This window comes from Sciurus carolinensis, chromosome 18, assembly GCF_902686445.1.
Source record: "Sciurus carolinensis chromosome 18, mSciCar1.2, whole genome shotgun sequence".
NCBI lineage: Eukaryota > Metazoa > Chordata > Mammalia > Rodentia > Sciuridae > Sciurus > Sciurus carolinensis.
Genome location: NC_062230.1, coordinates 1,323,886 through 1,346,631, shown reverse-complemented (window position 1 = coordinate 1,346,631; position 22,746 = coordinate 1,323,886). Strand labels below are relative to the sequence as shown.

General features: G+C 58.2%; 1 protein-coding gene across 7 annotated transcripts in view; it reads right to left on the bottom strand.

Annotated features, from left to right (window-relative positions):
* Window positions 1-816: 816 nt before the first annotated feature.
* Window positions 817-22,746, bottom strand: part of Caln1 (calneuron 1) — a 396,206-nt gene continuing 374,276 nt past the window's right edge. For all 7 annotated transcript variants that reach the window (XM_047533188.1, XM_047533184.1, XM_047533186.1 and 4 more), the window contains exons 5-6: window positions 18,172-18,328; window positions 817-7,825 (exon numbers count right to left, since the gene is read on the bottom strand). In XM_047533188.1, coding sequence (XP_047389144.1) covers window positions 7,698-7,825; window positions 18,172-18,328 — 285 coding nt within the window. In that variant the 3' untranslated portion in view covers window positions 817-7,697. The remainder of the gene's footprint in view (window positions 7,826-18,171; window positions 18,329-22,746) is intronic.

Genomic DNA, 22,746 nt, shown 5'->3' with positions numbered 1-22,746 from the left:
AAAGTGGCCTCTAATGAGGCCAGAGCCCCATGATCCAATCACTGCCTGGAAGAGCCACCTCTGCCACTGCAGCACTGGGGACTGGATCCTCAGCACGTGGGCCTTTGAGGGATGCTCCAGATCCAAACCATAGCAGAAGGGATCTATGATGCAGCATTAAAGGAGGGACCCTAGTGGACCGGGTAACAGAGTTTGCACTAAGGACAAGACCTGTTGAAAATGTCCCATGACATTTCTGAGAAGTAGAGAAAACATGAGATGTTCCGTGGTTCTTGGGAACAGGAGGCCAAAGTTCTGGCCCGAATCAGGCAGGATGTCAGCGAGCGGCCTTAACCAAGTCGCTCCACTTCTCGGCGCCCTCTTGGTTTCCTTCTCTGCACAGGGAGCAGGGTAGAGACCCTAGAGACCTATCTTCAAGAAGCTCAGTAGCATTACTAATTCCAAAGGCTTAAGTGCACACAGCCTGAATGCTAATGTGGGAGGAATTTGGCGAATGGAATCCCAAGAGGGGGCGCCTTTAGCTGGGGTGTCTGCAGACTTTCCTAATGATCATGACTGCTCCCAGCCAGAAGACCATTCCAACGCTCGCCATATGCTCCACGGGCTGTGAATCCTGCTTGTCAATCATTCCCCTCCAAACTCCTCCACCCAGCAGGCACCTCCCCGTGGCCCCCCCCACTGCCTCTCACCTGCTGCTTCTTGGTGACGCTGACTGTCATCCGAGCAGATCTGGCAGCCCTTCAGGGCCGCGGAAACAAATCTCATGACCCATTTGCCAATCCAAGCACAGATAACGAACTGAATCTCTCATCAAAAGAAAAAAAAAAGAACTTTTATTTTTTTTTTCTATTGCATAAATAATGGTAAATTAGACTCTTTTTATACAGATTATATATTTACAGACAAGTTTGATTAGAGAAAACATCTGGTAAATATGGCAGTCAGTTTTCCTTTATACACTAAGATAACATATTAATAATATATACTTCATTTGATCAGTAATTTGCATGCCAATTTATATTAATATTTACATTTTATATAAAGGTTTTCTCTTGACTAATCTGCTGACTCTCTCATCACTTGATAGCAGAAATCATCCACTAACACCGAATAAAAAAAGAAAGGAAGGGCCGTGTGAGGTAAACGGGAAGGCTGGGATCCAGGTGTCGGTCTCGGGCCCTCCTGGACTCGGAGCTCCGGGCTCCAGCACCCTGGCCCTACTGTGCTCCTCTCCACGCCCAGCGTGCTGGTGGCCAGGGTGCCAGTCATCGCCACTGTGCTTTGAGAAACAACTCCCGTCTCGAGTCTAACGACCTTGGGATCGTGTGACCCCAGCCCTGCCCACAGAGGAGCGATGGCCAGCTTCCTGCCTGACCAGATGCCCTGAATCTGGTCTCCCTCCAAGGGCACTGTCTGGTTAGTCCTTGGGAAAGAGCATCCTTCTGCATTCAGAACCCCACCAAGAAGCCACTCAAGGACCCTAAATCCTTATCTTCATAAAAAAAGGGGACGTTTCTGGATTCTTCATGGGGCGCTGAGGGACACTGGCTGGTGCACATTTCTATCCGGAGTTGGGAGGATCCTTCCGTGGGCCCCCCTGGTCTTTCTGGGGAAGAACAGCATCAGGACAATGCCTGGGACCTCGGCCTGCAGCAGGAAACGGGGACACAGGACACTCTCGGGAGGTGACACTGGCCTGGGGCAGAAGGGCCAGACTCTGTGGGCCCTGCCGCTGCTCTCCTCGGCCCACCACCCCTCCCCACGGATGGGTCAGAGCTGCGGCAGGCTCCCCCCTCCAGCATGTGCAGCGCAGGCCACCACGGGGCCGCCCGGGACTGCCAATGGAACTCCCAGACAGTGGCCAGAGCTGGTGGCTTGGCCTTTCACAGTGCCACACGATCACAGACCACCATCGCCATCTTGGAACAGGAAAGAACGAGGACTGGAGACTGGACTCCCATTCCCAGCTCCCGGGAGGCGGCCTCAGGCACAGAACCCGCGTCCTGCCCTGGAGTCAGGCTTTGTCTGCCCCGGTTGCCCTGAGTTTGGGCCCCCATGGCCGGGTGGGCTGAGGGGAGGACTCAGAGCCCGTCCCTGATGCTCCTTTGACTTAGCAAGTCCTTAGGGAGCACTCAGACCCCCTCGCCTGCGTGACACAGACCAGGGGGTGCTGACTCATTTACAGACAGTGGACGCCCAAGGGGCACCATCTCCACAGCCTCTTGGACTGGCCAAGACCCTCACAGCAGTGGACATTCATCCAACTTCACATCAAGCAGAATGTCCCAACAGAGGGCTTTTCTGGGTGGCCTGTCCTCTGGCTTCAGAGGTGAGAAACCTGAGGACAGGGACAGCAGTCACTCTAATAACCTGGCTAGTGGGTGAAGGGCCCTGCTTCCTGTGCCCTCCCAGCTGACCACACTGACTGCCCTCCAGGGTCTCTGCTCTGCTTCCCTGGCCACTGTCCCAAGGGTCTCACCACCTGGCAGAGGGCTTGGCCACTGCCTGGTCCTCCCCGGCAAGGCCAGCCACCAGCCTCCTCCTGAGATGCACAGGGCACGTCAATCAGATCAGGTTGACAGGCAGCCCCATGGCACCCGATCCTGTGCGTCCCTAAAGTAGGCCAGTACACAGGGAAGTACACGGAGCACCTGCACCCCCACGGCCTTCTCTCAGGCCCAGGGACAGGCGGCCTCGCAGCCGAACCCCGAGACCCAGGTGCCCCTCCCTCAGCCTGATTTTCATGCCACTGGAGGCTGATTTTCCAGCCTCCACCCGCTTTTCACTTGAAGGACAACTTCTGAGAGTGTGAGAAGGCCTGGTGTGAAAGCCAGCCTGTCACACTGGAGGGTGGATGACCATCGTACCTGGTGTTGGGCACGTGCAGGGGACCCTGCGGGTGCTGTCCAGAGCCGGGGACGGTCTTCATGGGACTGGACACACCTGATTCTTGGTGGGGTATGTCAAGTCCACTGAACCAAGATAATTTGCCTCAAAGACTTTTTGAGCGTGACTTTCACGTCCCTTGAGACCATGCAAAGGGGATCCCAAACATCAGGTAGAAGCCCTGCCTGTTAAAATGATTATGTGCGTCAGCAAAGAGCACAGGACGGGAAGAAAGGTGCTTAGCTGGCTGGTGCACTTGGCCTTGCTCCTCCTCACCAATCGCCATGGCCACGTGGCCCAGGACAGTCCCCTGAGTGACTTGGTCAAACTAGATGTGGAGTGAAGCTGAACAGTTCTGACACCTCAGTTACCCTGGAGACGGGCTGTGAATGGCACCTCTGCTTCACCATCACTATCAATAACTGAACCCCTGGCTGCGGGTACCACTTCTTTTCTATTTTTGATGGAGTCTTCCCTTCTGGGGGAGCTGAGCACGGGCGGTGAGGGAGGATGGCTACAGTGAGGCCTCTGGGCTTCAGGCTTGGCCCCGTGGGCCTCCCTGGAGAGGCAGAAGAAAACCTTCTGATCTGGGGTCGTTTCAGACCGACGTCCTCCAGGGAAGGCAGAGCCCTGCTCCTGGTAACGTAGCCCGAGTCTAGAAACTAAATCTTGGTTCATCTGCACCCCCGGGCAGGAGGGTCCAGACCCTCTCTGCATCTCGGTGGAGTGGGTCACGGCAACTTGAGTACCAGGGCCTTTGGAGAGGCCCTGTGGTAGGAGGACCCAGTGTGGCGGGAGGGCTGTGGCCTGGAGCAGAGCTCGGCAGCCTCTGAGGTTGGCGAGCAGAACAGCGCTAGGGGAACCCAAGGTGTGCAGCCACAACCACCGGCCAGCCCAGCCCAGGGAGTGCCCTCGGTCCACACAGTCGCCCTGTGGCTGTGCCCTCCCGAGGTACCAGGGAGGCCGCTAATTTCAGGTGAAGAACAATGTGCAAAACTCTCCTTGATTGAGGACCTGAGTCTGGCCGGCGCCTCGCAGGAGGCGTTTGGAAGAAAAGACAACTTTTTCCCGGCTCAGCTTTGTGATCCAGGGGGCGGGCGTGGGGAAGAGCGCTCTTGTCGAAATGAGCTACTTATCTTTCATGAGCTGCTTTGGACAGCAAGATAGGAGGCCTTCGCCACGTGAAATCACAGACAGGAGCAGGTCGGGAGAAGGTCTAGCTCGCCACGTGGCCTCTGCCAGTAAAACACCCAGAAACCTCTACAACCCCTAGCGTGCCTGAGCCCCCGCCTCAGCCTCAGTCCACTCAGTTCACATTTCTGGCAGGCAGGAGAACCTCTCGGCAGGTAAACAGATTGCTTTCCAGAACTGGAGGCATTTTTTTTTTTTTTTTTTACCTTCCAGATGATAATCTTGCCTTTTTTGCCTGGATTTAGGGATTCTTGCTCTGGGAGGCAGGGTAGAGAGTAGGGGTTGGTGGGGGTTCCAGGGAGCTCCTTTCCTCCTAGTAAATGGAAGAACATATCCAAACACAAGAGGAAAAGGCAGAGAAACCATCCAGATTCTTGGAGGGCAGTGTCCCCTCCCGGCAGGATATGGGACACGAGGAGCCAGGCAGCCATCAGGCGGAACCCGAGTTCTTTAAGAAAACAGACCCTATTTTTGTGTGCCTTGGCAGACTCCGGGTGGAATGCAAGGGTTGCCATGGCGACATCCTCTCTCTCGTCTTACAGCTGGGTCACGTGGGACCCGCACACATTCTGGAAGCCCCTGCTAACGGTTCCAGTGCTGAGTCCTGTTCGGGGCTCTGTCTGCACCTGAAATGGTGAGAGACAGCTTCTTTGGGGTGGAGGGGACTGGTGTCCACTTCTCTTTCTCTCCTAAATAAAAAGCCTTCCTGGTCGTCACCCATGTGGTCAGGGTGGGGTGGGGTGGGCTGACGCCCCTTCTTGTGGCCAGCAAGAGTCAAGCTGGGCTTGCCAAGCATTCCGCCACCCGTGGCTGGCAGCCCTGGCCCCTATTCCTACCTCTGGTCCCTGACAGGACAGTGACGGTTGGGGTCTTTCCTCTCGGTTCCTGTAGAGGTCACCTCCAATGGAGGCCACGTGGCCCTCCTGGGGCACAGGGGACCAGCGCCTTCTGCAACCTTCAGCTGTCAGCCTCACAGCCACCATGATGGGAGGCGGACCAGCAGGCGGCCTGGGGAGCCTCTGTTTGAACAGGGGGGGGCTGACACCCGACAGCAGGTTGACCTAGACAGACCCCCAAGCAGAGCTGTCAGGGCGCAATCGTGGTGACAAACTCCGAGCCGAGTCTACGGCAGGCCCCGGCTCAGCCTGCCTGGGCACACCGCGGCCTCAGCCCCGCGCCGCGAGCGCAGGTGACCTCCAGGCCATCAGCGACAACCCTGGCTTCCCTCCCTGCCCTCTCCCTAGCGACATGCGTGCTCTCGGATTTCCTCTGGCTTGATTCCAGATCCCGGAGAGTGAGCACAGGGGTCCCTTTAAGGGAAAGGATGCTCAGGCTCCGTAGGGAGCAGGGGCGGTGCCTGCCTGACTCCCCAGCCCCGCCCTGCGCAGCGCCTCCTGGGCTCTGAACGGGGCCAACCCCGCTTCCTTCAGGTCAGCGCACCCAGGGCAGGCAGGACCTGCCAGTGCAGCCTTTGCAGAGATGACTCTCTGCCCTGGAGCCAGCTCTGGCTGCAGCCATGCAACCCCTTCTCAGGGGGCAGGGTCCTTGAAGGGTCTTCCCTGGGTTCTATCCACTCTAGCCCAGGCCCTGCACCTCTGTTCCCAGGAGGGTGTGGTTTAGGGCTTCAAGATCCACAAAAGATAGGAAACTGTGTCCCTGTCAGACCTGCAGTGCCCTCCGCCCATGCCCAGTAGGGGAGGGGAATGTCCTAGGAGGGAGCTATGGAGGAGGTTGTATCCGCTTCCAGCATTGGACCTCTTCTAGGTTAGGATCTGATCCTAAAGGGACTGTGGTCCTCTGTCAAGGGGAGGGACAGAAAGGGAGGGTGTGGGGGGCGAGGGGTAGGGCAGGGCCGGTCAGTGGCAAGGCAGACTGCTGCCCTTGGCTGGGCCTGGATGTGCCAGGTGCCTGGCCGCTGGCTGGGGACATCACCCCCCGGGCTCCTGGGAGCTTGGATCTGCTCCCTCTTTCTATGGCTCAGACCCTAGTGTGCTTGTGCTCATTGTGAATAGGCAGCCTCCGCGGTGAGTTTCTACAGCTGCCCGCGGCGGCAGGGCGTGCGTGCAGAGCTGAGTTGGAAGAAGACCCTACGTGGAGACGACCGGGGCTCCACATCTAAAAAGGCAGCAGGGAGGAAGCAGAGAGGGAGGGCCGGGGAACACACTGCACCCAAGCCCCCTCCCCCTGCCGGGGGAGGAGAGACCTGCCCCAGTCCTGGAGGGCGAGATCCAGATAGGAGCAAGACGATTGCATTACGGAAATACAGACCTGAGCCGGGAAAGAACACAGGGAGACAGCGCGTGCAGAGGTCGCTGGCCAGCCTGACCGTGTGAGCCCGCGTCAACAGGGACGGCGGGTATGGCGCGTGGGGGGTTGGGAAGGACAGGCTGGACGTGGCATTGAAACGGACCCCTGGGTTCAGTTCCCTTCTGCAGCAGAAGTGTTCTGCCGGCAGGAGAGAATTTCCTGTCACGGTGGCCAAGCTCGCGGACATTCTTCGGTGAGCCAGGACCTGTGTGAGCTAGCGCGGCGGCTTGATCCCCCTCATCCTGCTTGGACGGGATTCCCTCGTGTAGCTGGGGAAGACTAAACTAAGCAAATTCAAGCTGAGGCAGGGTCGGATGCAGGTAACCCAACCTACAGAGGGGGTCTAGCCTGGGAACCTGGAGGGCCATTCCTCCAGGGCTGCCAAGATCTCTTCACCAGTCTGCGTCCTGCCCCTCCCACGGTGGGCCTCACCCCCTGCCAAGGAGCAGGGGTGAGTGTGGGATGGAGAATGAGCTGGTGCGGATGAGCGATCAGGAAGCCTTGCCCAGGAAGCCTTGCCCAGGAAGCAGCGAGTCTGTCCGTGCCTCTGGGTGCCCGTGATTCCTGGTTCTGTCTTCTCTAAGGGCAGCACAGGTGGCAAAGCTGAGACAGGGTTCTCTGCAGACTCCGAGATGCTGGTGCAGGTGGGCTCTAGGAACAGAAGGCCAAGTGCAGGGAACCAGCGAGAGCCCAGCTCCACCCACATCCCGCAGAGAAGGCAGTAGGAACGGAAGCAAAGGGCAGCTGCCGTCGCGGGCCGCACCCTCTGAATGGCTTTCCCTCGTGTCTGGGGGCTCTCCACTGGCGGAGCAAGGAACCAGGGTGAGGCAGGAAGTCCCGGCTCCTGTAGCAACCCACAGGCAGCTCTCGGAGCTGAGGAGCAACCTCCACCGGAGGCCCTGGGCCCTGCGTTGAAAGGATGGGGCGTGGGTGGAGGTGACGGCGGCTCACGCCTCTCCCCTCTCACTTCCGGTGCCACCGTTACACCTGGATGGCCACTGGAATTCCGAGATGAAAATGAAGTTTATCTTCAGAGTTACTACTGGCGGTTGAAGCGGTAATTCGGAACTCCTGGCTATTTATTGCATTAGGAAACAAGACCATTAAAGCATTGAAGACAGCCCTTTGGTGTCCCTGCCAAGGAGATGGAGTTGATTGGATATCCAGGTCGCCCTGCAACCTTGGGGTGGTTCCGAAGGTACCATCAACTGCATCGTCCACAGGTCCAGATCTGCTGAGTGGAGGAAGTCACCCGCAGGGCATGCACATGCGCGGTGAGCCGGCCACAAGTCCGCAGGGCAGCTGGCGGGAGGCTACTCCATGCCGCTCCGCAGGATCTGATTGGCCGCAATCAGCATGACGCTGATGATGAAGGCCATGGCGAAGGCGCATATGAGGCTCTTGCGCACGCAGGTCTGCCGGTTCTGCTTCTGGGAATGCACTGGTGCAGGGAGGGGTGAGGGCAGGGCGGGGATGGTGGAGGGAGGGGTGGGGAGGAGAGAGAAGAGAGAGACACAGTGAGACAGTGGCCCGGCCTCCCGAGGGGTGAGACCGCTCAGACCAGTCGGCAGCGCCCATGGCCCTTGTGGGAACTGAATGCCTGTCTCCTGGCCAAGGGTGGGAAATGGTGAGCTTCCCTAACAGATGCCGGGATGGACTTCACTTTTGGAGCAGGGGACCAGCTTCCAGGTGGAGTGACGGTAAGTGGCACCGTCCAGCCACCTGGATTTCTGCAGCTGGTAGGAGGGAGCGAGGTGGGATGCCGCCCTGGACCTTTGCCCCAGGCTGGGAGCGACTCGCCCTCCTGGAACTGCCCTAGGTGACCTCACAGCGACTCCCAGCCAGCCTGACCTCATTGCAGACACACAGGCAGGGCCTCGGGCCAGCAGCATCCCATCCCCAAAAGCTTATTCCAAAGCAGATTCCTGGCCAGGCCCACACCAGATCTGCCGACCCAGGCTCTGCGGGGCCGATCCCCGTGATCTGCATCACCAGCCAGGATCCTGCCCACGCCCGAGGAGCGGCGACAATATTCCCTCCACCAGCGTGAAGACAGGGAGGCAAAGGTCCTCTCAGACTTTCTGGAAGCAAGAGGTCCTCCCCAGAGCCTGTGGCCAGGCCTGACCTGGCCCGACCTATCTTCCTCTGAATCTTTCCATATGCTGGGCCTTACACCACCATTGTCTTACAAGGCTCCTGCAAAACCGTTCATAGGTCTCCACTGAAGCATTAGCCTCCGAGGGTGAGGAATGTGGGCCAGGACAGGGCAATGGACCAACCAGAGGGGAGAGCAGGGCGAGCCCAGATGGACGGCTCTTGCCAAGCCCCGCCCCCTCCCAGCCTCCCAGGAGGGCTTCTGCCCCCTCCCTGCCCCCTCCCAGCCCTAGCCTGTGCTTTGCCCGTGTGCCCTCTGTCACTGACATCCCACCTCCGAGGCAGGCAGGAGCCTGGACACCAAGCTGCCCACTGGCCCAGTGGAGCACCCTTGCGGCTTGGCACCAGGGGGGTTCTCGGCTCTGCTACAGAAGGACCTCCTCAGATCTCTGGGGCGGAGGCGGGGCATGGGTGTTCTCATAAGCTTTCCAGGAGATCGGGCAACTTCCAGAGTTTGTTTCAGTGGGCCTGGTGGAGCCTGAGTTGCTGGGGACAAGGGGTGTGTGCGCGGGGGTGTCAGCGCACAGGCCTGTGGGGCTCTTAGGGAAGATGGTTCTTTCAATCCACCTGTTCCAGGCTGGCAAAAGAAATGTCAAGGCGGGGCCACACACCTTTCTAGAACACACAAAGTGCCAGGTGCAGAGTTGCACGCCTGGGATCCCAGCGACTCGGGAGGCTGAGGCAGGAGGATCGTGAGTTCAAACCCAGCCTCAGCAACTCAACCAGACCCTGTCTCTAATAAAATACTAAAATGGGCTGGGGATGTGGCTCAGTGGTTATGTACCCCTGAGTTCAATCCCTGGTACCAAAGAAAAAGCACACACAAAGTGTTCCATCCCAGGTTCCTCTCCTGCCCACCCTTAAGTGGCTCCTCCAAACTCCTGGAAATAACAGGGCAGAGGAAAGAAACTGGCCAAGCCTCCAAAGGCAGACATTTCCCCGGGAGAAGATGCCTCAAGACCTGTTGAGGGATCTCTAAACGTTACCTCTGCAGAAAAGGCTCCTCCAATGAGCCAGCTTCACACAGAGCCCGGCCCAGGAACAGTCCAGCTGCCTCTGCAGCACCTGCTGACCACATAGCCACCTCTACTATGTCTCTCCTGTTATCTTCAACCCTCCAGGATCCACTGACCCACTGGACTGTGATTCCCTTGGGCGATTTCCAGTATTTGAGGTTTAATCTCAAATTGCTGAGTCTGGACCTTCCATTCTTAGCTGAAGGAAGCGCATTTCCTTGGTGGGGAGACGGCTGCTCCCAGGATTGGGCAAGCGTGAACAGACACCAACTCTCGGGAAGCCGAAGGGAGCTGGCGTTTCGAGGAGAGAGAGGATGAAGTGGGAAAGGAGGCGAGGTGTGGAACTGGCACAACTCAACACTTTCTGAGGGCTGGCTAGATGTTCTGGGCAGCTCGCCTGCACGGAAATGCTTCTGGAAGCTGTCCTACCCGTGTGGTCCCCAGGGCTGATGGAAGGTTCCAAGAAGAGCAAACTGTGTGCTGGGCGGAGGGAGGAAGTTTTTGCTGGGGCCCTTCTTTGTGAAGGACTGGGCCCCAGGAGAGCGGCTGCAACTTTGATCTGAAAATCCTTCAAAGCAGCAGAAGGGCTGAGATAAAGGAGGGAGGAGGAGCTGGAGAGTCTGAGACAGAGGCACGCGGAGGGAGCGGCGGCTCAGTCCCTGGCCGCAGCGGCTCTGCAGCAGACCCTAACTTGAGCCTGTCATTCAGACGCTGCCTGGAGGAGAGTCCTAGGCTGAGTTCTGTCATCTCCCCCAAACTTGAGGCAAAGCCAAAGGTCAGGATTTCAGAGCCGGGAGGAACCCCATCCGTGGTGACCCCACCCTCTGTGTGACTGCCAGCAGCTCCCCTCCCCAGGCCTCGGTTTCCTCCTCTGTGAGAGGGTGCTAAGACCTGCCTTGCTGTGAGGACGAAGGACCTGGGAAGGTCCTGCCAGCAGATGGAAGCCAGCACCCACCTGCAGACTTTGGAACCCCGCTTCCTTACAGAAGAGCCTCCTCCCGGGCGGCGGCTGCGTTCTCTGCTGTTTGTTTCTTTCTTTGCAGGTGTACTCATGGCAGACGTCAGCGTCGCTGGGCACGATGGCCTCAGCGGATGGATGAGGAGCCTGAGGCTCCAAGAAGCGGAGGCCAGGCTCATTCCACAGATGGAGGTGGGATGAGGGCCCAGGTCTCGATTCCCATGATTCTAAGACCCAAGTCCCAACCTTCTTGGTATTCTGCTGAGCCACAGAAGGTTCCAAGGAAGACACACTCCTTGGCGTGGGCGGCAGGAGTAAGAGCTCAGCGCTGTGTTTCCTGGTAATAACGAAGGCCACTGCTTGCCATGATGTGTATGCACTGTGCTCTATTTTGATGTATTTATATATTTTTAATGTCGGTACTTTATGCCCCCAAGAAAACCACAGGTCAGCCTGGGATGAACCGAGTCCAGGACCTGACCTCTTCTGCCAGGGGCCATGTGGGAACCCTTGGCAAGAGACTGAACTTCTCTGAGCCTCAGCTCCTCTCTCTGTAAAAAGAGCTCTGGCAACTGTTCTGGTCATCACAAGAGTCACTTCATGTATTATCTGACCCCAGTGAAAGCTAAATTGCTGGAGAAATGCTGGGCCTGGTTCTTGTGACCCGAGAGCTCAGGTCCTTTCCTGGTTAACCCATCCTGAGCTGCAGCTGGACGCAGCTTTCTGGAGCACTGCTCAGTGGACACCCTGCTGTGTGTCTTCCCACACACGCCCCACCACCAGCCCTGAGGGACCACCATGGAGGGACACAGTTCCCTCCTGCCAGGGTCCCTCCTCTGCTCCCAGCCCACCCAGTGCCCTCCACTGGCCGTCGCTGTGCCCGACAAGCAGGTCTACTCCTTGCTGTCCACAGGGGAGCTGGACGTTGTTTCCAAGCACTGTCCCCCTCCTCTCTGCTAGCGGCGCCCTCTGACCTCTTAGGCCAACCCGAGCTTTCTTTCCTCATGGTTGCGTCTTGCTCTCAAAGGATCTTCTCCTCTAGCTTTGTGTTTTTGGTGCTGGGGTGGACACCAGGGCTTTGCCCTTGCTGAGCACAGCGCCTACCACTGAGCTTCACTCCCAGTGGCTCCTTCTATGATTTTAATGGAGAAGCTCTTCTTTAGTCCTTTCAGGTGAGTACGATCCACGGGTATTCGCACACGCCCAAGGCTGTACGGCCCCAGCACTACCCAATGCAAGAACCTTCTATCACACCAAAGAGAAACCCCCAAACACCGGTGCCCACTCCCCCTCCCGGCCCCAGCCCAGGCGAGGGCCCACCTGGGCTCTGATTCTGTGGCCCTGCTGCTCCCTTGAGTCAGGTGACATGGGCACTGGCTGCTGTCCCTCAGCTTGAGGCTGCAGGTCCGCTCATTCAAACTGCCCCCCTTCTTTCCTTTCTGCAGCTCTGCCACTGAGCCGCAGCCGCCCTACATTTCCTGTCTGTTGATAGAGGATATTCCACAGGGCGAGAGCACATGTCCTCCATCCATAGTTCACCCGGCATCTGTCTGATGAGTGAGGCTGCTGCGCACTCATGTTTTTGTGTGGGTTCGGGTTTTGAATGTTTGTGGTTGGGGTGGACAAGCCTGGGTTACGTGGTAACCTGAAGTCTAGCTCTGGGGGACCGACTCCTTTCTGGATCCTACTGAAGCTTCCTGCTGCTGGTGACCAGCTCTGCATCTCTCCTCCCGGTAGTACTGAGCACTCTTCCCAGCACAGGACTTGACACCACCGAGCCCAGGAAGTTATCTGGGGAGGAAATGTGGACGGGGAGGCTGAGGCAGGACAGAGGGGTGGGGTCTCCTGTTTCCTAACAACTCCTGAGAACTGGCTAGGGAGCTCTGTGTCTGACAGACATGTGGCTGCCTTGGCAGGACCAGGGTCTCAAGCTCGACGACAGATTGTCTTCCCCCCTCTTATTTTAACAGCAATTCACATTGTTCCACTCCACAGACAATAGGCAGAGGCCCTTGGATCTTCTCCTGGAGACGCTGGTCTGCACGGACTCTGCCACCCACCTGCCAAGCAATCCCGGGTGCAATGGGGCCATGATCCCTCTGGCTTCAGCCTCTGTCCTTGGAAACCGGGCTGCGTGTCTTAAGGCTCAGGAACATCGAAAAGCAAAACAGCACCCCTCCCAGCTCAGCGGTTCTCACAGTGAGCCAGAGCCCCAGGCTGGGGACCGGGCTGCCCTCCCATCCCCCAGGTCTAGCTTCCACGAGTGCGTGCGACCAGCCATTCCATAGGATAGGAATTTTCTGTACCCGGAGGACATCAGAAGTGCCCAGACCCCAGCAAAGACCCAGGGTGGCCATGGAGGGTGTGGCCTGGGAGGGAGCAGGCGAGGTCCTGGGCTGTGAACCCATTAGGAGGAAGAGTCCAGGTCTGTGGGGTGGAGCTGCTCCTGCCCCGCCTCTCAGGCTGCACAGCCACAGCTCTGCCCACCCAGAGGATGCGTCCACAGGCCCCTGGTATCCCCGGCATTGCCCGGCCTAGCTGGAGGCCTTCCTGTCCCCAGGGTCTGTGCCCCCCCACCCCCGGAACTCTGGGTCCAGGAACACATCCCCTCTGCCCTTGGCTTGCCCTGGGTTCATTCGTGAGCCATGAGCCACAAGCCAGGCTGTGTGATCGGAGCCCCTCCCTGAGATGGAGATGAATCCTGGGAGAGAGAATCCTGCCACCTCTTGAACTTCCCCAGGAAGGAACTCAAGGGAGAGGGAAGAAGAGCAAGGAGTGAGGATGAGAGAGTAGGTGAGAAAGTGAGGGAGAAAGGACAGAAGGAGGAGGGAGAGGGAGAGGAAGGGGGAGGGAGGAAGGAGGGGGTGGGAGGGAGGGAGAGGGAAAGGGAGAGAGGAAAGAGAGTGAAGGAGGGAGGGGGAGACAGGAAAGGGAGAGAGGAAAGAGAGAGGGAGGGAGGGAGAGAGAGGAAAGAGAGAGGGAAGGAGGGAGAGAGAGGAAAGAGAGAGGGAGGGAAAGAGGAAGGGAGGGAGGGGGAGGGAGAGAGAGGCAGGGGGAGAGAGAGAGAGGGAGGGAGGGAGGGAGGGAAAGGGAGAGAGGAAAGAGAGAGGGAGGGAGGGAGAGAGAGGGAGGGAGGGAGAGAGAGGAAAGAGAGAGGGAGGGAAAGAGGAAGGGAGGGAGGGGGAGGGAGAGAGAGGGAGGAAGGGAGGGAGGAAGATGGAGAAAGGGAGGGAGGGAGGGAGGAAAGGAGGGAGGAAGATGGAGGGAGGGAGGGAGGGAGGGAGGGAGGGAGGGAGGGAGGGAGGGCGAGCCCCTGAGAGCTTCGGGTGTAGCCTCTGAGGTGCTCCTCTTGGTCTCCCTGATCACGGGAGCCTGTGCTCTTCGGCTGGAGGAGTCCCGTTGACCTTCTCTCACCTGCAGCTGAAGGGCCTTGAATACCCTCGGTGACCCCAAAGCTGGCAGTGACTCGATGGGAGGAGCGAGGGCACCAAGATGGCGGCTCTGCCCGTGAAGACGCAGAGCCCACAGCACGTCTGCCGCAACGTCTCCAGGAACATCCCACAGAGGGACTGGTGGTCCTGTGGCTGGCCTGTGTTCTGTGCTCACCGACTCATGAGCTCGTCCTCCGGTTTCCCGGGCTGGCCATGTCATGTTTTCCTTCCAGCAATGACGGCGGCAGGCTGTCACACTTACTTCCTGCCAAGTCCCTGAGGGGAGGTGTGGGGCTTCAGGCCAGGCTGTCCTCAGGGCAGGCGGAGCCCGAGCCAGCTCTGCCCTCGCCACGGGCCTCCGGCCGTGAGCGGCGTCTTGGAACAGCCTTGGAAAACGTGCCCGCGAGCTGCTGTTTGGGGTCCCCCAGGAGGAGAATGCCTCTTTGTCCAAAGTCCCAGATCCCTTCAGAAACCGCCCTGCTCTGTGGCCACGCGTCACAGCCTCCTCCACCTCCCCAGGGAGACAGTGGGCTGAGGGCAGATGGTGAGGGTGACACACGGTGCCCTTTTCCTTTGGCTGGCATGAGACCCCCCATGCAGCCAGGTGACGGGAGGTCTGCCCCAGGTGTGCTCCTGATGGCCGGTGGGAATGTGGTGACGGTGGTGGGCGGACTGTGCTGAGGACTGTGGATCCGCAGCCTGGTTCTTTCTGACCTTCACGGACCTGGACGCTTTTGCTTCTGGGTAGTCACCACTGAACAGCGCTGCTTGGAATAGAGAAGGAAACAAGGCTCCAGAGGTTAGGTGACGTCCCCGGCTCACTCGGGCATCGGCACCAAGTGGGAAGGAACCTCACCTGCCCCCGAGCTCTTCCAGGGCTTGGTCCACCATGGAGGCACTGGGTGGCCCTGGCAGCTCTGCCTTGTCTCTCACAGAAACCGTTTATTCCCTGGTTGATGGTTTTGTTTTCGGAATGTCTAGAAGAGTCTGACAGGTGGCATTCCATTTAGGGACGGCACCCAGGTGTATCTTGAGAGGGCGTGTACACATGAACACACACACGCACACACATGCACACACATGCACGCACACACACGCATGCACAGGCACGCACGAACACACACACACACACGCACACACTGACACGAGTGGCACTTCAACCTGGCTTCCAGACATAACCTGGTTCACTGGCTGTGAAACAGAAACTCAGTGGGGAGGACGATGGGCCACTGTGTGGGGACCCTGAAGGGCCCGAGCCTAAGCCAGCGGTTGTGTGGAGGGCCTGCTTCACGTCCCTGACCTGTCCGACCTTGAGGATGGCTCCACCCTCCTGCGACTGCTCCCCACCTGTAACCACGGGCAACAGCCACCCCTGGGCAGCAGGGTCTCCAGCGTGCAGCAGACCCACGCTGGACACCGCTCTGGACGTCCTCTTCTCTGCCTCTCCCGCCTGACGGGGTGGAAAAGCAGTCCGCGGAACGAGCGGCAAACACATTTGAGCAAATGCTCCCAAACTTCCTGTGCAGGGTAATTTGTCATTGGCACACTTAATAAGGATCTGGCGACAAGTGGATGAATGATTCAACCACGAGATCATGCGATTCCACACAGGCGGCAACTGGAACCAAATAGTAAAGCAGAAGTTTGTCTCCTGGCGTCACCGAGCTTATGTTCTCCAAAACCCAAACATGGGGGTCAGAAGTTGCCGAACTGAAGCAGAAGCCTTCAGGGTCTCGTCCAGCCCGGACGGGAGGGGGCACCAGAGACAGGTCCTCTGGGTCCAAGCCCCCGCGGGACGCTGACCGATCGTGTCCCCATGACACTGAAGTGCCTTGAGCAGTTGTCTAAATACGGGAATCCAGAAAGATCGCAGGAGGGGCCTCTTGGGGCCCAGGAACATGGTTTCTGCACATAATGTGGCCGCAGTCCCGGGTCTCCTGAGGAAGCAGGGAGGCCTGCTTTCTCTCTGGCCTGGAGTCTCACCCCTCTTTCTCTTTCCTGGGGCTCATCTGTGTCTGCAGGGCTCTATGTAGAGAGGGGGCAGAGTGGAGTGCCGGGCTGTGTGTGTGAGTGTGTGTGAGTGTGAGTGTGAGTGTGTGTGTGTGTGTGTGTGTGTGTGAGAGAGATGCAGCGACCTAAAAATCAAACAAACAAACCCAACCCAAGCTAAAAGGGAGACCGTGGACAAAATCACTCCCGCCCAGTGCCCCAGCCTGGGGCTGCTGGGCCGGCTCTGTCCTTCCCTTCAGGTAGGAGGAAGGGCGAAGCTCCCTGACCTGAGCAGAATCCCACACCTCCTTGGAAAGTGTCCGGTCCCCGATTCAGAAGGAGGAAGCGTGGAATCAGCGACTCAGGAAGACCCCGAGGTCCCTGCCAATCTGCTGTCCGCGACTCTCCAATGGCTCCCGCCATGCGCCGCCCAGGGCTGCATTTCAGACCTTTCCCCCAAACTCCGCCATCTCTCACCCTCCCAACTCTCAGTCCTGACTCCAAATTTGCTGAGCACTGATGTGGGCTTCCTCAAACTCCAACTCTGCCACAGAACGCCTTCCTCCGTCTCCTCCTTCCTGGCTCAGAGTCAGGGGACCAGCCTCTCCCGCCTCGGGGTAGGGGGACCGGCCTCTCCTGCCTCAAGTCAGGGGACCAGCCTCTCCCGCCTCGGGGTAGGGGGACCGGCCTCTCCTGCCTCAAGTCAGGGGACCAGCCTCTCCCACCTTGGATCGGGAGGACCACCCCTGCCCCCCAGGCTCATGGCCGAGCCCTTCCTCAAACCCGGCAGGATGGGCTTTCAAGGCAGGGTCAGCGGGCCAGGCGGGAGAGCCAGGCTCTACAGGAGCTGCTCCCGGGCTCTGAACCTGGCTCAGCTGTGAGTGGGGCGGGGAGTGGCCAGGGCTGGGCAGGCTGGGGTCCGGCTCTGGGGCGGGGAAATGCCTGTCCACTCCTTCCTTCTCCTCAGTCTTTGGTGGTTATGAGGATGATCTGAGTTCAAGAGAAAGGGCTTCATGACCTGGTCCTTTCACAACCATGTGCTGGGTTTGCCAGGTCCTGGGATGGAGACGGAGGAGGTGACGGGGCCAGGGGCCTCCAGGGTGCCAGTGAGGTGCAGCTGAAGTGACCAGACAGGGCAAGAGAGGGCAGGATGATTGAGAGGCTGGGGGGATGCGAGGCTCCGGGGACTGGAGGCTGAGGAGGTGGAGGAGAGTCAGGAGACAGAGCAGTGCAGCTGTGACCAGGCTGGGATGGGCAAAGAAGGGTCCAAATGCCCAGGGGCCTGCTGTGGACCACAGGTGCAGAAGCAAGATGGAGGCAGGGAGGCCTGTCTCTGTGGCGGCCCCGAGACCTGATGGCCAGGTCTCATTCTGCTGTCTGCGGGACAGCTCGTCCACAGTGGATACTGACTTGTTTAGGTGTTTGTAAGGAAAAGTAGAAATGGCCTGACCTCTTTAAGAAGCCCCGACACTGAACAAGTTAAAACTTGACGACAGTCTGAAGATGTTTGAATGTAATTTTTAAAAAAGTCTCTTTTTCTGTCCATCAGAGCCGCCGTAATGGTTGTGCCTTTCAAAACGGGGAAGAGAGATTAAACGAGCTAGCTGCCCAGGACTCTCAGCGGACTGGGAGATAAGGGAGGCTTTCTTATTATTTTTCCCCCTTAATTTTTTTTTCATGAGCCGAAGAAAAATGGCCTCTCCTGGGTCTCTGTTTGGACGTCAGTGGAACCGCGTTTCTCCTGGGACTATTTGCTTGAGCTCATGAACTGCTGTGCCCTGGGGCTCTGGGGAAGCACAGCGGTCTCCCTCCCCAAGGACTCCGTGAAGTAGGTGCCATTACCCTGAGTTACAGACAAGGAGAACAGAGGGCACGCCCCTTGCCAGAGCCACACCATTGCCAGCGGACCTGGTCCTCGTCTGCCGACTTCCTTAGCAAGCTCCTCCTGCTACCCTGCAGCCAGCTTCCGTTTGGTGAGGGCAAACACCACAGAGCCACCTGGCCACTCTGACTCAGCCGTAAGGGGACAGAAGGGTCAACGGGACTTCTGCAAAAATGCAACGTTTGGGGGGAAGAACGGAATAAAATAAAGCCCCTGCGTCTTTGCAAAAGGCCTTCAACGCAGTCCTGGCCTCTGGTTGTCGTGCCCGTGGCCTCGGCCCAGGAGGCTGCGAGCACGTTCTTCCTGAGGCGCAGATGCTGGCCTTCCCGCCCGGGGCCCAGCAGGGGCGGCACCTACCTCCTTCGAACTCCGTCTGGCAGTTCCCCGAGGTCTCATTCAGGCTCTCCTCCTCGTTGATGATGATGTTCTCGATGTCCTTCATGGTCAGGTGGTCCCGGAAGGCGTGGTGGAGGATGTGCTTCAGCTCCTCCAGCGTCATCCTCTGCATGTCGAACTGCGGAGAGAGACCGTGAGGGCGCAGCCTGGGCGCGGCGGGCAAGCCCGGCTCCTCCGGGGAGGCGCAGCCGGCTCCTCTGGACATCCCACTCGGCTCCAGGCACAAGTGTCCCTTCCTGGGCTGCAGTGAGGGACACGTCCCTTGAGTCAGACTCCTGGAGAGGCAGGACCACCTGCTCTGCCCACCAGCCACCTGCTGCCAACCCCTGGTCCCCAGGCTTTAGAACCATCACACTTCAGAGCGCGTGTTCCCGAACCTTGTTGTCCTCCAGGAACTCAGCGCGTCCCCTCCTGCTTGCCACCTGGATCTGCCGAGTCCCATGGGGAGGGTCCCCTGGGTCCCGTGGGGCATGCGGGTGGGGGCGCCTGAGTGGTCAGCTGGGAGGTCCTTTGGTCATTGCGGTGCTGCCCTGGGAGGCGCGAGGCAGTGTGTGGGACCCCAGCCATTTCTCACCAGTGTTACGGCTTGGACACCAGGTGTCCCCAAGGCACACAGAAGGAATCAGAGGCGACAAGCCTACCAGGGTGTGTCCCTTCAACTAGGGCCTCCCCTCCCCGGGAGGGTTCTATCTCCCTGCCCTTGACATTGGGCTTCGGCGCCTGAGATGTGAGGGCGGGTGATCTAGGGAAGTGAGGACCGTCCACAGAGACACCTCTCAGCTCGGTGCACACTCTGCCACAAAAAGCCACACCAAACAGGGAATGTCCCCTCATCCTAAGTCCTGGAATGAACAGGACGTGAGAAGACCCCAGCCGCCCTCCAGGGGCGTGTGATTTGAGTGCGAATAAGCCTTGCCCACCACGGCGAAGACAGGGGTTTCCGAAGTGAGACTTAGCCACGGGCGAACTCAGAACCCGGCGTTTTACGTCAGTCTGGACCATAAGGAAGGAAGGAAAGACATTTTTCTTTCCTCTTTCTTTTAAGGCAGTGCCTACCTTGATTAAGTCTGCTCCTGTTCTAAGAAACTCATCGAAGTTACCAGAACCTGATGAAGCCACCTACGTGCGTAAGGGCATCGGGGGGCTGAGGTGACCTTGCTCTCTGCGTGACGGCTGAACATCCCAGGGGTGGGCACAGTCGGCCCGCAGGAGCCTCTGCCTTGTGCGGGATCTGCGAGGAGGGGCCTCATTAAGAGCTGTGAGCACAGGGAGGAGGGGACTTGCCCATGAGAGACTGGGCCACCACAGAGCTGGACCCTGTCAGACCCGAGACTCTGAGAAAATGACTGCTCACCCCCCAGGGAGACCCGGGGACCCTGAGGCCGGTGGCCAGCACTGTGGTCCAGCCAGGCAGAGACAGGACTAGGCCCGGGAAGAGGGAGGTGCGGGTCCCGGGAGCCCACGGCTTCCCGCCTGGGGCACATCGGTGTGAGGATCCACACCCCCGGTCGGCAGGCCTCCTGGACCTCCGTCGGCTCCAGGGAACCACGCCCAGGACACAGGCCCAGCAAGAACCTCTCCCCACAGTCGTGCCGGTCAGCGTTTAGATTTTTCTTGAGTCACTTTTGGAATTTTGTTCTTTTCTTGGAAAACATGTTTTGTACTTTCATTATTAGTAGCGTCTAATTATGCGGATTAGACCCACAATTTAACATTTCTCTCAAACTTAGTCTTATCCCCTTTCTCATTGATGTATTGATGCTTGCTTCTCTTTCCTGGTTTGGCTGTCTGTCAGTTTCTTCTGTGGTGGTGGTTTTAGTGGATTAGTTAAGAGAATGTGACCCACACTTCGGCTACGTTTAGAAGCCTAAGGGATCTTCCGTTGTGGTGGCATCTCTATAAGGTCAATTATACAAATTTACCTGTCTTTATTCATCTTTATCATATGACTTCCTAGCTATCATCTCTGTTTTCTACAAACTTATTCTTTACTTCATTTGTCAAAGACCAGGAATAATACAGTAAAGTCTGTGGAAAGAATTCTCTCTCCATAAATCATTCTTATACTCGCAATCCTTTAAAGACGCTTCGGTCCAGAGGCAATGTACCAAGCAGCGAAGAGCTCCTGATGCGGGTGGGCCTGGGGCAGCCATGCCAAGACCCGGGGCAAGGCTGGGTGCCCTCGCAGCTGTGGTGTGGACGAAGTGTCCCCCACGGGCCACGTGGTGCAGGCCTGGCCCCCGAGCTGCCGCTGGGAGTGGCAGGGCCTAGGGGACCTCAGGCCGCTGTGGGCAGCCCTCCGAGGGGACGGCGGGGTCTCCCTCTTCTTCATGTCCTGGTCATGAGGTGAGCACATGTCCCACCGCACATACCCCAGGAGGTACTGGACCCCCACACAGACCCAAGAGCCATGGGCCAACCTACCATCAAGGGAAACCTCGACCACTCGGAGCCAAAATGACCTCTTTCTATTCCTAAGTGGACAGTCCCCGGCACTGGTCACAGTAACGGAAGTCAACGCAGGTGGCAGAATGTGGAGCCTTTGGGAACTTGGGCAGCAGAGGAGGTGGGGAAGGAGGCTAGCGCGGCCGGCTGGACGCGTGCCCACACGGGCCTTGGTGCGAGGTCGCTTTGGGGTGCCTTTGCTTTCTTTACTGGGGTAAAATACACATAGCACAAAGTCGACCCTGTGATCCCCCTGAAGCGTGTGGTTCTGAGGCCTCGGGAACGTCCGTTGTGCCATGCCCACTGTCCATGTCCAAAGTACCCATCTGAAGCCCTGTCCTGTCCAGCGCTGTCGCCCACAAGGGTTTCTTGCTGCTGCTGTGAACTCTGCTGCCCAGGACCCCTGCCACACGCAAGCTCTGTGGCGGGCCTTCCTGGCCTGGTGGGCTGCCTTCAGGTTCACCAGGTGCTGGTGGGTGCAGGGCGTCCTTCCTCTTCACGGCTGACTGACGGACCGCCCACGGTGGACATGTGTCACCAGGGTCCCTCCCGCCCTCCGTGGTTGGACCCCGGGCTGCCTCCCGGGGCTCCTGGGGAGGACAGCCTTCTGTTCTCCCACCACTCTTCCTTGTTTGGGGTCTGCACCTGCAACTGGACTTGCTGACTCAAATGGTGATTCCGTTTTTAGTTGTTTGAAGCATGAAGCTTGGTTTTGCCTTTGGGGTGGAAGAGGGAACTGCTAAAGGATTTTCAGCAGAGAACTTACTTGGTCAAGTTTGAGCTTGAGAAAAATCACCCTTGGCTGGCAGAAGGACAAAGAAGGCCAGACAGGAGCCACTGAAGGGACAGGATAAAGCCCGCAGTGGGCTCGGGGGGGTTCCAGAGGCCTGGGGAGAGGTGCACGCTGTGTGGACAGTGAAGAACCGGCTGTCCTGCACAGCGCCTGGCCTGTGCTCAGCTGGACAGGACAAGAAGGAACAGGAGGAGGAGTGCGGCGGGCTGGTCTCGAGATGCTGGCGGGAGGGTCCGGGACAGCCCTGTAGACAGCCCAGGTCACAGAAGGACAAACTGGAATGGCTGATGACAGACTTTCAAGCCATTTGCATGCAGATGACCGTGAAGGTCACCAGGAAGGACGGTGGCCCCAGGACAGCTGAGGAATATAAAAACCCCAGGGAAAGCGCTCAGAGGACATCAGGAGGAGCAGGGACAGCCTCTGGCAGGACCCCGTGGGGCGGGGCTCCTACCCAGCAGCACAATCCGTCATTAGCAATCTGTGAATGCTCTCTTAATGCCTTTGGAGAAAAGTCTATTTTTACCTCAGCCCGGCTGCTTGTGCTCCTCCGTGTGAATTCTTCTGCGAAGTGCCTGTCTTTGGTGGTGTTTGGAGGCCTGTCTCTTACAAGGGGAAGAGTTGGATTTTTTTTTTTTAATTCCTCATTTGAGTCTTTGCTTTCCAACATGGAAACAGATTCCTTTTTCATGTCTTATCGGAAAAGTGCTTGGCTGTATTTGGGGTTTGGTTAGGTTGCGAACACTCCCCGCCTGTTCAGGTGACTGGGTTTCTCTGACGGGTGTCCCCCACGGCCCTCTGGCCTCCCCTCCGCCTCCCCTGTCCACCCACGCTCCGGTTGGGGCCATGATTTGCTCGTGCTGACGGGTGAATTATGTTATTTCCTGCTGTCTGTCCTGCAAGGTTTCCTTTGCCTTTGGTATGAAGGATTCGTGGAGGTCCTGGTTTCAATGAAGCTGGAGGACCCTTCCGCTCATCAGCTGCCCTCCTGAGCCCCCGTTTCATGAATGATGGAACCAGAAGAGCCCATGCACCTCCTGGCGTGTGCCGGGGGGCTACGCCTCTGCGCTGCCTCACCCTGCGCTCTTCAGGCGCTGCAAGTTTAATTTGAGATTCCCTGTGACACTTTTCTGCTCTTTGCATCTTTTTCTAGAAGCGCATTTAGCTTCTGCCTTCAGTCTTGTCCTGGCTTTGCAAGCACGCTGTGGCTTCAGATGTCCCAGGACCTCCGCGCTCACATCCATTTTTCTGTGACGGCTCCTGGCTGGCCTCCCGTTCTGCTGGGGTGGGGAACTTTT